Here is a 16,712-nt window from a genome sequence, read left to right as displayed (position 1 = left end):
ATATTACCTAGTTTAATATAATGTTTATACTATACTTAATGGTAAAAACTATCAGTTTTCATTCCTTACTCATAAAGATTGAGATCGAAAATCTTTTTATGAGCATAACAAGGTGAGTTGGGAACATGCAGTGTAACAAACAAAACAAAAAGTTCATAAGAGGCTTCCACCAAGAAGATGTAGTATTCCTCCTGAGTCCTGATTCGATAAAGTGCTAGCAGTGAGAGTATAATTTTTACCTAAACACATGAAAGCGTAAGGATAGACCGGCCCAACACTGTTGGCTGCTTAAACCAATTTTTTTTTTTTTTTTTGCCCTAAGTAAAAAAAAACAATGTGCAATTTTTTTTTTTTACCGCTTGTTCCAACAATTTTTTTTTCGTCAAAAATAAATTTATATTAATGAATTAGAATTGTCTTCGTACAACTGGTTTGAAAGCCAGCATGGGGTGTAAAACATTTAGAGTTAAAAGATATTTGTATACTACCAAATTTGGCTAGTAAATGAACTGTCTTATTACAAATTCTTGATGCATAGACAAAAGAAACAGTGTTAAATAAATTTGACCAATAAATAATATTTCGGCAACTAGGCTCAATGGAAATATCATGGAAAGTTTTGTTAACAATCTTGGTTAGTGTCTTGCAATCGCCTTCCAACAAATATATGTCAAACTTTATAAACATTTTACAATATATGTTATAAATCTTTTAAAAATTACTGAACATTTTTTAAATAAAAAAATATCGATACTTATATGGTCCTCAAATAACAATACAACTTTTATTACAATACCTTTTTAAATTACCACAAACATAGATTGATAATTTTCTTAAACATGTTATAATTAAATCATTTATAGATTTTTGTAAGGTTTATAATATATGTTATAAAATGTTTAAGGGTATCTTTAATTTGCAAAAATACCCATAAACATTTTTTAAAAATGTTTTTTTTTGCATATATAATATATATATATATATATATTGCTTGTATGATGCTCATATTTTGCTTATTGTTTGCTTATTTTTCTTATTTTTTTTGTTAACTTTTACTCAATTCTAAAAATCAACATTAAATATTACAATACTATCATCCTTTAATTGTAAACATCTTACCACCATATGTGGCTAGTAATATTGCATTTTTCTCTCATCACTCTGTTTCACTCTCTCTTTATCTCTGTTTCAGTTTCATTGTTCCAGATATTGATCAAGGTAAGGAGGATGTGAGAACAATGACGAATGGTCAAGTGTCCGTACAATTGTCCGTACAAGTCATCACTTATGGGCTATGGTTCATATAAAAGAATGGAGAATCAGAGGCCCTAATGATATCAAGACACATTAGAGAAGAAGGACCTAGATCATGGGAGTTGCAGAATATCTCAGAGAGGAGTCACATGTTACCTTGGTTGACGAGCTCAACGATTCAAACAAGGATTACAGGTCGCTCTGACCTTAGGTGTTCTGCAGAAAAGTTAACTTTATATCCCTTTCTCTCTTAATGTTCTTGTAATGGCTATATGTTGTAGTAGTGTCTATATATGGCTTGTAACCTACAATTGAAATGATCTAATCTAAGTATTCTATTCTTTCTAGTTCATTCTCTCATGATTCTTTTTGCTCAATTCTATTTCCGCAATTGTAACATGATATCAGAGCCAGACTGTTGATACTTAACAATCCAACTCTTCTTTTCTACTCGCTCGTTTTATGATTTTTCTCATTCTCTCTTTCCATTCACACTGTAAAACTTTGTCCAACGGTCCATACCACTTGAACATGGAGAACTCAAAACCGCTTGTGTTACCTACTTTTCTTAAGGGAGGAAACTACCTCATGTAGTCAAGGACCACCAAAACCATACTATGTGGCCGCGGACTTTGGAGCCATATTAAAGGAACTAGAGTTCCAAGGCAATCCACCAAAGAAGATGGTAAAGAAACCATCAAAGAAGATGAGGAGGAGGCTAAACTCGAAGAAGAAGTCGTATGGTTTCAAGAACATCAGACCGTCCTCTCAATACTCCAAAACTCTCTTGAGGCTCCCATTCTTGAAGCTTACTCATATTGTGAAACTACTAGTGAGTTATGGGAGACGCTAAAGAATGTATTTGGCAACATCTCCAATCTCACTCGAGTCATTGAAGTAAAGAAAGCTATCAATGACCTAACTCAAGAAGATATAGAGTTCAACAAACACTTCGGCAAGTTTAGGTCTATGTGGGCAGAATTCGAAATGCTCAGACGAAACACCATGGACCAGTGGTTCTTAATGAGAGAAGGGAACAAGACAAGGTCTTTGCTCTTCTCCTGATGATCAAAAGGTCAATTAAAACCTAATGTGCACTCAATCACAATCTAGTGGTATCGTCGTAACACTTCAGGATCGAATCCACAAGGACCAAATAATTGCACTATGAAACTATGAAGATCGAATAAAGCTAAGACAGAAAAAGGAAGTTTGTGAAACAAGAATTAATTAAAAACGGAAATTAAATAAGTTGTTTTGAATCAAAAAGGAAATATTGGACGCAAGGAATCGATGGGGGATATAATCTCGGACTAAGGTGGTTAGATGGGGATGCGTTAAACACCGTTCTAGAACTCAAATCACAGTTGTAAAGCTAACCTACTTCCACAACGTTAACTATCTATGCAATGAATTCACTAGATCCTAAACCATCGTTTGGATCTAGCAAATCAAGCAAGCAATAAAAGTTTAAGTTTGATATGTTCATAAGGTGCCATAACTTCAACTTCTGTTGGCTAAGGATCACCTTGCTCACCTATGTTCTTTTCAAGCAACTCAACAACACTTTTGGCGCCATGATGAATTTAACCTAAGATCATAAACTAGGTAGCTAATCTAGTTTACGTTTTAAGAACAACAATAGATGAAGAACAAAATAAATCAATCCACAATCTAAAGCACCATCGTTAGAGAATTATAAACCCCTTTGAAACCCGAAAGCCAATAGAATAACTACTCAGACATGGAGATAAAATAACAGCAAATCAATAATGAAGAAAACATAATTGAATTGCAAAAGAATAGAAAATATGGTTTAGAAATCTTCTCCACAGTGTCAAGAAGGATTAAAGATCTTCTCCCCCAGCTCTCAATACAAAATAGTCTCTAAAAATAAAGCTTATGTCTCTGGAGGCCGAGCCTCTAACTTAAATATCAAAATAAAATCCTAAAAATCGGTTTAAAACGAAAAAAGAAAAGTTGCTTCGGGTACGGGATTGGTCGATCCCGAATGAGGATCAGCCGATCCTGGATGCTTTTTCTGTGTTTGCTCCATCTGCTTGCTAGTCCGATCAGTCTTCACCAAATTTGCTCCACATGCTTGTTTTCATCCCCAAAATACTTAGTTTCCTTCCAAAGTAGCCTAGAACCTGTACAGACTCACAAAAGACTAAAAAGACTCTAAATGCACACTTTGACTCAATAAAAGACTCAAAACAAACCTAGAAACTATGGTTAAAACCTATAAAATACAGACACATCAATTCCCCCGGACTTGAATCTTTGCTTGTCCTCAAGCAAGAACATACAAAAACTCAGGATCAGAGAAAAAGTTTGAAAGTGGAAACTCACATATTCTTGTGAACCTCTTCTTTGCACTCTTCATCAAATCAAATTAAGAACTACTTTTTGTATTCTGCTCATGATTAGGATCAACCCTCCCTACTTTGAACACCACAACCTTAAAGAACCTTTAGAATCCCCATTGTTGTCTCTCTAAATCAGATTAGTGAAAATGTGTGGTCTCGCCGAGGGAATGTTGATCACTGAACTTATTGACTCCTTCAACCTTTTAATGCCCAAGACTTCCTTCATATGTTTCCTTTCCTCTCTCTTTTCTCACTTCCAAAGGATCGATTTTTCCCTAATTTTCTAGGGTATCATTGTATTTTTATTATCGATCCCTGCTCTTTTCTTTGGACAGGTTTCCATGAATTCTGAAGAATGCACAGGTTTACGCACAACCCTCGGTTCACTTCTCTTTTACATATATCCTCTTCTTCTTCTTTTCTTTTCACTTTTTTCTTTTTTTTTGTTAGTATTGAAGGGAAGAGGGGAAGCATAATATGTGAGGAGATGCATGTCTTGTATTGCTTAAGGGAGGAGTCTTGTTCGATTTATACCAAGTCCCAAGGCAAGAAGTTAAATCCGGTTAAGTCCTTTCAAAGCTAGAGACAACGCAAGATCAACTTAATGTTCTCGTTGGTGAGGATCTTTTGGGGCGTGTTGATTCTCCTCATATTCATTCCAAGCTTCATTCAAAAATCAAAAGTACTAAAGCATTCATAAGAGTGTTAGTTCAAAACAAAGACTCGTCGAAATGATCATTGTTTCCCAACATTTTTGACTCGATAAAATGACTCAAAGAAAAGAAAAATCCAAAGAAAACAACAAAAAAATGACATCAGTAAATTGGAGACACCCCTCCCAGGACTTACTTCACACCGTCTCGGTGTGAAAGCAAATCCAAGAAAAGAATGAATCCCACAAAGCAAAAAAGAAAAAGAATGGGAAAAAACTAAAAACAGGTTATCTCGCATCTGGTGTTGGAGTGGTGTTGGCAAGGGTGGGGACTGATCAGTCTCGGGATGGGATCGACTGATCTGAAATACTATTGAACTTTGAGCTACCCACAGAAAACCAACGGGATCGATTGATCTGTAAGGAGGACCGATCGATCCTAAGTTCATGGAATAAAAAATTTCGCATCTTCTGTGTTTCGTACCTGTTCCTGAAAATACTCAACACTGGACATGATTTCACCGTAATAAATCCTAAAACAAAACCAAAATCCTAAGACAAATAAATAATAAAAAAACAGAGGGTAAGCCAGCACAAACCCATGGGTTGCCTCCCATAAGCGCTTGTTTAAGGTCTATAGCTTGACCACTCAACACAAAATGTCAATCATGAGTATCAAAAGGCTGAGCCAATGGACCTTTAGTCCTTCTCTTGTTAGTGCAATAAACAATATGTGTCAAGTAACACAGAATTATCCATTGCAAAACGATAAAATCCACATCAAGGAAGTTTACTACAAATATAGCATATACTTTGAAATATTCCTTGATGGTTGGATGCTCATGAGGATCAAATGCATTTAATGGGAAAGTAAAGTCAATTTCAGGTTCAAACGAGGTTTTCAAAAAATAATCAACTTCATCACCATTAATTTCATAAAACACAATATCCTCATTCATATAATCAACCTTAGGGTCCTTAGTTTCATGCATAATTGTATCAATATCAAGAACACAACCTAGGTAAGATTCTTCAAGAAGAAAGCTAGATACATCAGACATTGAAAACTCAAACTCGAGATCATGAACATTTAAAGCACAATGATATTCAATATCAAAACATATTTCATGATAATCCCTAGCAAGTTTTTCTGCTCTTAAAATGTCTAGACGTTGAGACTCACATATCAAATCATAGCATTCATCAATGAGCAATGGAGTATCCAAACTAGAGGTCACCTCTTCAATGCATGGAATGTGAATATCCTCAAAATCATGAATTTCAAGGATGGAAACGCATGTACCTTCTATTTGGCTTTGTGGAACCCAATATATTACTTTTTCGCAAGCATGAGCTTCCCTAAAAGTCGGTTTAAAACGGAAAAAAAAAGTGACTTCGGGTACGGGATCGGTCGATCCCGAATGAGGATCAGCCGATCCTGGATGCTTTTTCTGTGTTTGCTCCATCTGCTTGCTAGTCTGATCAGTCTTCACCAAATTTGCTCTAGATGCTTGTTTTCATCCCCAAAACACTTAGTTTCCTTCCAAAGTAGCCTAGAACTTGTACAGACTCACAAAAGACTAAAAAGACTCTAAATGCATAATTTGACTCAAAACAAACCTAAAAACTATGGTTAAAACCTATAAAATACAGACACAACAATTCCCCTGGACTTGAATCTTTGCTTGTCCTCAAGCAAGAACAGACAAAAACTCAGGATCAGAGAAAATGTTTGAAAGTGGAAACTCACATATTATTTGAAACATCTTCTTTGCACTCTTCATCAAACAAAATTAAGACTACTTTTTGTACTCTGCTCATGATTAGGATCAACACTCCCTACTCTGCACACCACAACCTTAAAGAACCTTTAACATCCCCATTGTTGTCTCTCTAAATCAGATTAGTGAAAATGTGTGGTCTCGCCGAGGGAATGTCGATCACTGAACTTATTGATTCCTTCAACTTTGTAATGCCCAAGACTTCCTTCATATGCTTCCTTTCCTCTTTCATTTCCCACTTCCAAAGGATCGATTTTTCCCTAATTTTCTAGGGTATCATTGTATTTTTTTTATTGATCCATTGCTCTTTTCTTTGGACAGGTTTCCATGAATTCTGAAGGATGCACGGGTTTACAAAAGACTAAAAAGACTCTAAATGCACACTTTGACTCAATAAAAGACTCAAAACAAACCTAAAAACTATGGTTAAAACCTAATAAAATACAGATACATCACCTGACTCTAAACCCGACCTTTAATGACCTCATTAAGCATATCCTTAGGTCTGATAAACTGCCAAGCTTTGACGACGTCTGCTCACAAATTCAGAAGAAACAGGATTCCCTTGGTCTCTTTAGCGGTAAAGGAGAGCTCTCGATGGCAAACAAAGGAGCCTACCGACCTGATGAAAGAAGATCAAAGGGAGGATGTGAGTATTGCAAGCGGAAGAATCATACTAAAGATAAGTGTTGGTTCCTGCATCCTCATTTAAGTCCAAGCACTATGAACAAGGAGCCAAGAGCCAACATAACCCGAGTCAAGGATGAACAGAGTGCAGCCGGTACATCAAAGAATGAGGAAGAGATGGTATTTGGAGACTATGTGAAGAAATCAGACCTGGAAGCCTTCTTCAAATCGCTAGCTGCCATGAAAGACTCCAGTAAAACCTTCTTCACTCATAGTTAGAATAGGTCTCTAGTAGTTGATTCAGGTGCATCACACCATATGATTAGCAACTCAAACTTACTTGATAGTATAAAACCGGCTAGAGGTAATGTTATAATAGCTAATGGGGATAGTATTCCAGTTCAAGGAATTGGTAATTTAAAGTTATTTGATAAAGAATCAAAAGCGTTTTACATGCCTAAGTTTACCTCTAACCTTCTCTCTGTAAAAAGGGCAACCAATGATCTAAATTGTTATGCTATATTCAGGCCTCATGACGTTCAATTTTAGGATATTGAGACTGGAAAACTACTTGGAGAAGGTGGTACCAAAGATGATCTTTACATTCTTGATGACACCTCACCAAGTCTCTCTAAATCTTCCTTTGCTAGTTGTTTAGGTGTTTCTTTTAATGCTATGTGGCATGCTAGATTAGGTCATCCTCATTCTCCTGCACTTGAATTGATGATACCTAATGTTTCATTTGATCACTCTAATTGTGAGGCTTGTATTCTTGGTAAACATTGTAAAACTGTTTTTCCTAAGTCTACTATTATCTATGACAAGTGCTTTGATCTAGTTCATTCAGATGTTTGTACATCACCATGCGTATCTAAGGACAATAACAAGTACTTTTGCGACTTTCATTGATGAAAAATCCAAATATAATTGGATCACTCTGCTCCCTGCAAAAGATCGTGTGATTGATGTTGTTATGAATTTTCAAAATTATGTTTCTAACCAATTTAACACTAAGATCAAAGTGTTTAGAACAGATAATGGGGGCGAATATACAAGCACTCGATTCAAAGAACACCTATCTAAACACAACATTATGCACCAAACAAGTTGTCCATACACTCCTCAACAAAATGGAGTTGCAGAGAGAAAGAACCGACATCTGATGAAGGTCGCATGCTCAATGATGTTTCACACCAATGTTCCTAAACGATATTGGGGAGATGCAGTGATGACAGCGTGCTATTTAATCAATATGATCCCAACAAAAGTCGTAGAAGATGTATCACCATTCGAGGTATTGAACAAAGTAAGACCATCCACTGATCATCTAAAAGTATTCGGTTGTGTTTGCTTTGTGCTAGTACCAGGAGAACTTCGAAACAAGCTAGATGCTAAGAGCACCAAGTGTAAGTTTCTCGGCTACTCAACCACACAAAAGGGGTACAAATTCTTTGATCCTATCAACAATCGCATGTTTGTATCACATGATGTCAAGTTTATTGAAAACCAAGGCTACTTTGATTAGAGAGATTGGATTGACTTGAAAAACTTGGCAACACCAACTGATCTATCTGCTAGCCTCAAGTTTCTCTTGATCACCTTGGTTCTTCACCCACACTTGAGACATCACCACCGATACAACGAGACACAGACATAGCTATTGTAAACCTTGAGGAAACCTCACCTGATCATACGAGTGAAAATTCGGAGCTAATGCACCTGCAGCTCCAACTGAAACAACGATTAGTGAGTCCGAGGGGGAGACAACGACGACTCTTCTAGAAGTGTAGAGGAGGTTGAAACAACTCACCAACCATTGAGGCGTAGTGCTCGTACGAGACCTCATCCATCTACATGGAGAGACAAACAATTTTACTACAACAACCAAGCCATAGCTCATCCGATTCAAGCTGTTTTCTCTCTTGCTCTCTTACCTGTAGAACATCAAGCATTCTTAGGGAAAATAGATGAACAAGACATTCAAAGAATCTATGAAGAGGCGAAGGAAAGCAAAGATTGGCTATGCAGTGGATGATGAAGTTGGAGCTATGAAGCGTAATCAGACATGGGATGAAGCAAACCTCCCACTAGGAAAGAGAGCTATGAGCTCCAAATGGGTATTCACCATAAAATATCTAAGTAATGGGGACATAGAACGATACAAAGCTCAACTAGTAGCTCGCGGCTTCACATAAACCTATGGAGAGGATTACAAAGACACGTTTGCTCTGGTTACCAAACTTCATATGATAATGGTTGTGCTTTCATTGGCTACTAACTTTTCTTGGGAGTTATGGCAGATGGATGTGAAGAATACGTTCTTACAAGCAGAGCTTAAAGAGGAAGTCTACATGACAACACCACCTGGTCTTGAGGATTCAATCACACCTGGGAAAGTGTTGAGATTAAGAATAGCTATATATGGTCTCAAACAATCACCAAGAGCTTGGTACCACAAATTGAGCTCCACACTCATAAGTCATAGATTCAAGAGGTCACATGCTGATAATACCCTGTCTACTCTCCAAAATGCGAAAGGTATAGTGGTTGTCCTCATTTATGTTGATGACTTAATCATATCAGGGGACAACACCGAAGGTATTCAAGAAGTTAAAATATTTCTCAATTCATTTTTTGGCATAAAAGATCTAGGGGAGCTTAAGTACTTCCTTGGGATTGAAGTGTGTCGCTCTCCAGAGGGAATGTTTCTATCTCAGAGGAAGTACACACTTGACTAATTGAGTGAGACAGGAAAGCTAGAAGCAAAACCAGTAGACACGCCACTCCCGGATGGATACCAGGCCGAACGAAAGGGGGAGAGGATGGAACCTCTATATGAGAATCCCTCTCGCTATAGGAGACTTGTAGGTAAGCTGATATATCTAACGCTTACTCAACCTGACATTTGTTATGCGGGGAATCAGGCAAGTCAACACGTGAAAGCACCAACAACATACCATTGGAGTATTGTGGAGAGGATACTTCATTATCTCAAAGGAAGCCCTGGCCAAGGTATTTGGATGGGGAAGAACTCAAGCACCAAACTCGTAGGATATTATGATGCTGATTGGGACGGTGATCGAACGGAGAGAAGATCAACAACTAGCTATTGTACTTTCATTGGAGGTAACCTGGTCACATGGAAGACAAAGAAGCAGAAAGTTGTATCAATGTCAAGCGCTGAGTTCGTATACAAAGCCATGAGGAAGCTAACTACAGAGCTTACCTGGCTTAAGGCGCTCCTCAAATAATTAGGCATTGAATCATCTACACCTATTCTTATGCACTGCGACAACCAAGCCACAATTCACATTGCAACCAACTCAGTGTTTCACGAAAGAACCAAACACATTGAGCTAGATTGCCATAAAGTCAGAGAAAAGATCGAAGAAGGAGTAACTCTTCCCTGCTACACCCCAAGTGAAGATCAACTAGTTGATATCTTCACTAAGGCTGCAAGTCACAAGGTCTGCTCACACATTTATGGGTGGACTTGTTGACCTTACTCGTCCTTGATCGCAAGTCCTCTCTCCGTGAGGATCACACTCTTTTTCCCTTGATATATTTTTGTCCTACAAGATTTTCTATATTAAGGTTTTTAATGAGGTGATACTACACGAAACTCCAAGTTTAGCCATTATCTTCGGCTAAACTTGAGAGGGAGTATTGATCAAGGTAAGGAGGATGTGAGATCAAATGACGAATGGTCAAGTGTCCGTACGAATGTCCGTACAAGTCATCACTAATGGGCTATGGTCCGTATAAGAGAATGGAGAAGCAGAGGCCCTAATGATATCAAGACACATTGGAGAAGAAGGATCTAGATGATGAGAGTTGCAGAATATCTCAGAGAGGAGTCACATGTTACCTTGGTTGACGAACTCAACCAGTCAAACAAGGATTACAAGTCTCTCTCACCTTAGGTGCTCTGCAGACAAGTCCAATTTATGTCCCTTTTTCTCTTAATGTTCTTGTAATGGTTATATGCTGAAGTAGTATCTATATATGGCTTGTAACCTACAATTGGAATGATCCAATCTAAGTATTCTATTCTTTCTAGTTCATTCTCTCATGATTCTTTTTGCTCAGTTCTATTTTCGTAATTCGAACACCAGACTGAAAAGAACAATAAACGTTTTACTCATGAAACTACATTGTATTAACTTCCATAACATTACAACATCTCACACACACACATTATTTATCATAGTTCTCACTTCTACTAGACACTTGCAAACTTGTACTTAGACTAGACCATACTTCTAGTTCTAGGTTCATACAAAAGCCACACCACTATTCCTTATACTACCATAACACTTAAACATTACAAACTCGCCAAGCACATTTTCTCTTTGGGTCTACAGTCTACAGCCCATTAGTCATTATTACAAAACACAACACGCCCCACATCTCCTTATGTTGACCTTGCTCCTTTCTTTGTTGTTGACTCCGACAGCTTCTTCACTTTCTTCTTCTACACTTTGAATCTCTTTCCACAAAGTTTTTTTATTGTTGCAGGATTTAATCAAGAATTCAAATCTCAACAAAAAAATCCATATAGATTATCCATGTTAATTGATAAAGCCCAAACCTTTTTAAAAATCCCCTATATATTAAAAGAGAAGCATTCTGGAGAAAAAGTTGATGTGTCGTCGCCAGATAGCTCCGTACCCAATTTATTGTTTACCCTTAATATTCCATAAAATTACATAAAACTGTCACTGCTATATATATATATATATATTAATTGTCATTGTTATTCAATTTATTTATATACACAATATTTTGCTACTATAAATTCTAAAATTAGTAAATATTATTAAAAATTTGATAAATATTATCCCTTACATATTTTCAAAATTAAATTAATTTCACTATGTATTGTAATATAATAATATAAATATATTATGAGATGTAAAAAATATATATTTAAAATCATATCTTCAGAAATATAAATAATGTTATCTTTCTAATAATTTTATAAGCTCTAATGATGAAAAAATCGAAGATCATTTGAAACTGGCTCAATTTTTATTTTTTTTGCTAAAAACAATAACTATATTTGTCCAAAAAAAACAAATGATCACCAATTGAAATGACATGAATATATAATTTAAATTGGATAACTATGTAGTTAAACATTATTTATAAATATGTAGTTATAGTGCTTTTACAGAAATCTTAAAATTTAGAAAATCCAGTCCAATAAAAATGAAAACAAGTAATAATATTATACCAATAGCTGATATATATAGGGATCTAATGACCAATTAAAATTTATAAAATCCATTGATACAATACCGTAACTAAAACCAATTATATAAGGGATCTAATGACCAATTACAATCTTTCCCCTCACTAAACAATTTTGTAATTTTATTTCTCCATCAATTATGGATACATATATTACTTAAAAACTAATAATGTCCAAATTAATAGAATTCTACTTAATAAAATACCTTCTGGTATCTCCTATATAAAATATGAGAATTTGTTAAAAATACCCTTTTTGGGATACCCCTTTTCAAAAATATTTTTTTATTGAACATTTTCATTTTTACTCTCTTTTACATAATTTCAATGTGTTAAATTAATTTTTAGAATTTTTTTTTAGGTTCGGGTTCTTATTTTACATTGAGGATATATTTTTGAGGGGTTAGGGTTTAGTATTTGGAGTTTAGGGTTTAGTTTTTAGTGATTTTATTCATAAAAAAGAGTATTTTTGAAAATGACCAACATGAATGGGTATTTTTAAAAAGTGACATAGAAAAAAGGGTATTTTTGCAAATCCCCCATAAAATAATCACGCTTTATATCCCATTTTATAATTTGCCCTTCTCTTACTATATTATTTACATTAAATTGTCATTAGTCTAACTAAGGAATATTTCATTCAATAATTGAAGGAAATCTATACTATTAATTGGGGAATACATTTAAGGATTAAAAAAAATCATACCAAATATCCATGTTGCCAAACTGACTTAATTTACATATTAAAAAGAAAAAAAGATTAAACAACAGATCTATTATATTTTAGAAAATCATTCAAATAAATTCCATAATAATCAGGTTATGGGAATTTTGTGTGGGTAAATTCATGTACGACAAAATACGGGGACGAGAATTGTGGGAACAATAATTCAAACAGAACATATGTGGACATACTATTTACTCATTTGAATTACGAGGAATGGAGTTTTTTTTCGGATCAAAAAAAGTTTGAACGTTGCAATCAGACATATTATATGGATTTGATCGCTTAACAATTATATATTTTAAAATATTATGCAAAAATAATTCTGTACGTGCCGGTCTTGAACCTAGTATATGTGACATTTAAGATAAATACCAATGACATTTATTAAAAATGTCGATGATGTCGCATACAAGTACAAGTCATTTTATTTTCCCTAAAGTAAAAAATCAAATCAAAGTTTGGGCATCCAGGGAATCAAACCGTGGGAGGGTACTATGATACCACTACACCAGATGCGCTTTTTGTTTCATATACCCATTTATACAAATTTATCCGCTAGTCACATCTCAATCGCAAATACATATTCTACACACGCGCATCGTCAAAAAAAAAAATCCCCAAATTCGTTTCCTCCTGCGATTCAAAATCCCTCAAAACACGATCTTTGATCTTATTGAGATTCCAATCGAATCGAGAGAGAAGCCAGCTATGGATAACAGCAGCAGCATCAATTCCACAGCCTCCGCCGCCTCGAATCTGAGCACGGCTTCCCTTGAAAAGCTCGATCAAGCCGCGAGCTGGGTCAGCACCACCGTTATATCCGCCTTCTTCGCCTCCCTCGAGCGTTGCTCCTGCGTTAATCTTTCTACCTCTGATGATGACGACGAAGGCGAAGAGTCTCACAACCGTCCCCTTGCTCTCTCCGCCGCTACTCACCCAGACGACATCGTTTAGCCTCTCTCTCTCTCCTTCTTGATTCTTCGGGTAATCCTTTTTTATTTTTTGGGGGGTTTCTATTAATCGGCGATGTGGGTCTTGTAGGAATGTGTCTCCGATGTATGATACTTTGGAAAAGATCAGAACTTTTGATTGTATATGCCAGATTTGGTGTTTGATTGTGTTACTCTCTCCCTTCATATGTTTATGTGTAACCCTGACCCGTGTTTGATACGGATTTGGTTGTGATTTGTGAAGTTTTATTTATATATATGCTTTGCTTTTGAATTTGATGTTTTTTTTGGATTGATTTTGTAGATTTTTCATCGTTAAGAACCAGAGGTACAAAGATTCAAACTTGGTTGATGATCTGATTGTGTGATTAATCATAAGCTTGCTTGGTTGATTGTCTCTTGTTTCTTCTTCAGGTCATGTGTTTGTAAGGATTGACATTTGTTCCTTTGATTACTTTTGGGAGTGTATCACAATCTTTAGTCCTTACATTGGATCTAACGTCAACGTTTTGATACAAAGAATGCAGTTTGTTTTCCGATTTCGTTGTTTTTGAGAAGTCTTTCTTATTGCAAAAACAAGCATTGCTTTGTAGGGTAACGTAGATGGGTTCACATGGGTATAGTCTTGCTTATTTAGTCCTATGATGAGTTGCAATGAGGTTTTACACTCATCGTTCCAATTGCTAAAGCAATTTGAAGTTGCTATGTTGAAGCACAATTAATTGACTCTGAGGACAACATTAGGTTTTCTTCTTGTGATTTCCCTCCGCTAGCTCTCTCTCTCTACGTGACAAGTTTTAGTGAAGCTGCATTTTTGGGATGATGATCATCTAAAAGTTTCTGAAAGTGTTTTGTGTTTATGTATGATTCTGTCATATAGCTTACCAATGAGCTCAATCTATCTCCTTGAGCTTTGAGGTTGTGTTAAAGAAAACCTGATATAAGGAGGTTGATAAGGTATTCTCTTTTTGTGTTCTCAACAAAGTGCAAGCATGTGCAAGGAGGTGCTAGCTTTTGAAAAAGAAGTATCCAATTATTCATTCAGCTTCCTTTAGTTTATTTATTGGAAAAGCATAAATCATGTTTTCTTCTGCAAAAAAAAAAATCTTGATTGGGTCCATACTTATGCTTATGCTCTTCTCCTTCCTAACCTCGTTTGGGTTTATATTATTGCAATATTGATTTACGTTGCTCGTATTGTATGTTCAAACCAAAGCAAGAAGAAAAATGTACAATGCTTAATCTTCTTAGGCCAGACTGATTATCTTTCTCAATCGCTTAGAAACTCATTCATCTTATATATATAACCTACGGTTTTGTCGTTCTTCCAAAGTTGTTTACATATTAGCTTAACCAGACGACACAGTATATATCTTAAACCAGGCTCAAAGTTAAAGTTACAAGAGTCAGTAGCTTTCTGTCACTTCCAATACAATTCAGAATTACAATGAGCAGCAAGCTATTCAAGGGAGATGAAACAAGATTACAAATGTGAGATACATGAAGATTCAGGTCACTTGGATTCCTTCTCTCAGAGTATACGCTTGAGATTATCGGGCTACCATGCTTGAGATTATCGGGCTACCATGCTTGAGATCATTGTGAATTGAACAAAGCTACTATCCATCTTCATTCCACCTTTGGAAATACACAGAACAGCTTGAGGGAGTAGAAAAGCTTGGAACTTCGAATTGATCAGTTACATTTTCTGCATTTCCTGTTTCCCGAACGAAATTGATATATTACAATCAAAGATCCAGAGTCTCACTTGCAAGTCTATCACATTTTTCCAACAACCTTCTCTTTGCAGACTTACTTCTATAACACCAAACCTCAAAAGCTTCACTCAAATCCGGAAACTTGACACCTTCCAACCCAATCCCTCTCATCCATTCCCCAAAAACCTCTGCTTGGTCATTCGAAGGCAGTGTCAAAACCAAAGACACCATCGATCCTTCTATGAATTCGCAAAGATCTTCATCCATTCTGCATTCTGACTTATTTCCCTCTGCATCAACCAAAGTCTTTAGTCGCCTTATGAAAGGCAACCATATCTTTAGAAGACAAGTCCGGCTTTTAGAAGGAACAATCACAATACCATAACCGACCGCTTCTAAAATCTTCCCTGTAACCTCAACTAGCTTCACTTTCACACCCAATATCTGAGAATCTAACTTACAGTTCTGAGCAATCATAAGAATCTCACTAGATACATCAGCCCACTTAAAGACAAGATCTTTCATCAACTCCATCCTCGGCAACACTTTGCATAGCCACTCGATATCATAGAGTGTCTTAAGCACACCAAACTCAGGACACTCAGGAACAGGAAGACATATAAGCAAGGACGATAACCTATCCAACAACATCGATATAACATTCGAGATGCCTAATCTTACAACCGATTTCACATCCTCTTCAGAAATCAGTAACCGTACCTCTTCGTCTTCGGATAACATGAACTCCACTTGTTCTTGAGCTGAGGTTTTGAGCTCATCAACAAGCTCAGGAGAGTTCTTTAGTGTATCAATGGACATAGCGAAACGGAGAGCTGAAGAGAAGACATTCTTGGTATCAAGAGATACATCACTTGCAGCTTCTTGCATTTCTTTTTCGATGTTTAACTGCGAATTCGAATCAAGAAACAGATGTACAAGTATAATCAATAATCCTAAATAGGATTCAAAGGCCTAAACTTTTCTATAAACAACATCTCTAAATCATTGAAACAATAAACAAACAAGAAACACAATTACCAAATCCGTAACAGATTAAACAACAAGCTCTACACATCAAAACCCTAAGAACATTAAACCCCCAAAATCTGAAAGCAAATGAAGAACCCTAAATAGTACATAGCATTAATTATCTCTTTTTTTTTTGTTAAATCTAATCACATTTTTACAGAGTAATTTTTTAAAAAAAAAACACAGCATATAAATCAGAGAATATAGATTTAAGGGGGAAAAAAACAATCAAAGAACTCACCTTTTTCCCACAAAAAAAAAAAAAAAAAAAAAATCTTCCTTTTTAAGTTAAACAACAATGGAGGATTATTATACAAAGAACGCTTTGAATAAAAACGAAGAAGAAAGATTG

At 35.9% G+C, this 16,712-nt stretch overlaps 2 protein-coding genes across 3 annotated transcripts; one reads left to right on the top strand and one right to left on the bottom strand.

Moving 5' to 3' along the window:
- Positions 1-13,226: 13,226 nt before the first annotated feature.
- LOC104707370 (uncharacterized) lies at positions 13,227-13,887 on the top strand. Its single transcript, XM_019228514.2, has one exon. It carries the CDS (start codon positions 13,372-13,374, stop codon positions 13,615-13,617), a length of 246 nt encoding a protein of 81 aa, XP_019084059.1. The 5' UTR covers positions 13,227-13,371; the 3' UTR covers positions 13,618-13,887.
- Positions 13,888-14,957: 1,070 nt separating this feature from the next.
- On the bottom strand, positions 14,958-16,691 carry LOC104707368 (BTB/POZ domain-containing protein At3g05675-like). 2 transcript variants are annotated; one of them, XM_010423702.3, is made up of 2 exons: positions 16,602-16,691; positions 14,958-16,237 (listed from the first exon to the last, which is right to left on the bottom strand). In XM_010423702.3, exon 2 carries the CDS (start codon positions 16,217-16,219, stop codon positions 15,362-15,364), a length of 858 nt encoding a protein of 285 aa, XP_010422004.1. In that variant the 5' UTR covers positions 16,220-16,237; positions 16,602-16,691; the 3' UTR covers positions 14,958-15,361. The 2 variants fall into 2 exon arrangements, with proteins under 2 accessions (XP_010422004.1, XP_087316543.1); XM_087460417.1 differs by lacking the exon at positions 16,602-16,691 and adding an exon at positions 16,370-16,551.
- Between the last annotated feature and the right edge of the window lie 21 nt (positions 16,692-16,712).

The sequence above is a fragment of the Camelina sativa genome, chromosome 8 (assembly GCF_030686135.1).
Source record: "Camelina sativa cultivar CO46 ecotype springtype chromosome 8, ASM3068613v1".
In the NCBI taxonomy this organism is placed as follows: domain Eukaryota; kingdom Viridiplantae; phylum Streptophyta; class Magnoliopsida; order Brassicales; family Brassicaceae; genus Camelina; species Camelina sativa.
Note: the sequence above shows the minus strand (reverse complement) of the source record. Positions and strands in the feature narration are given on the sequence as shown.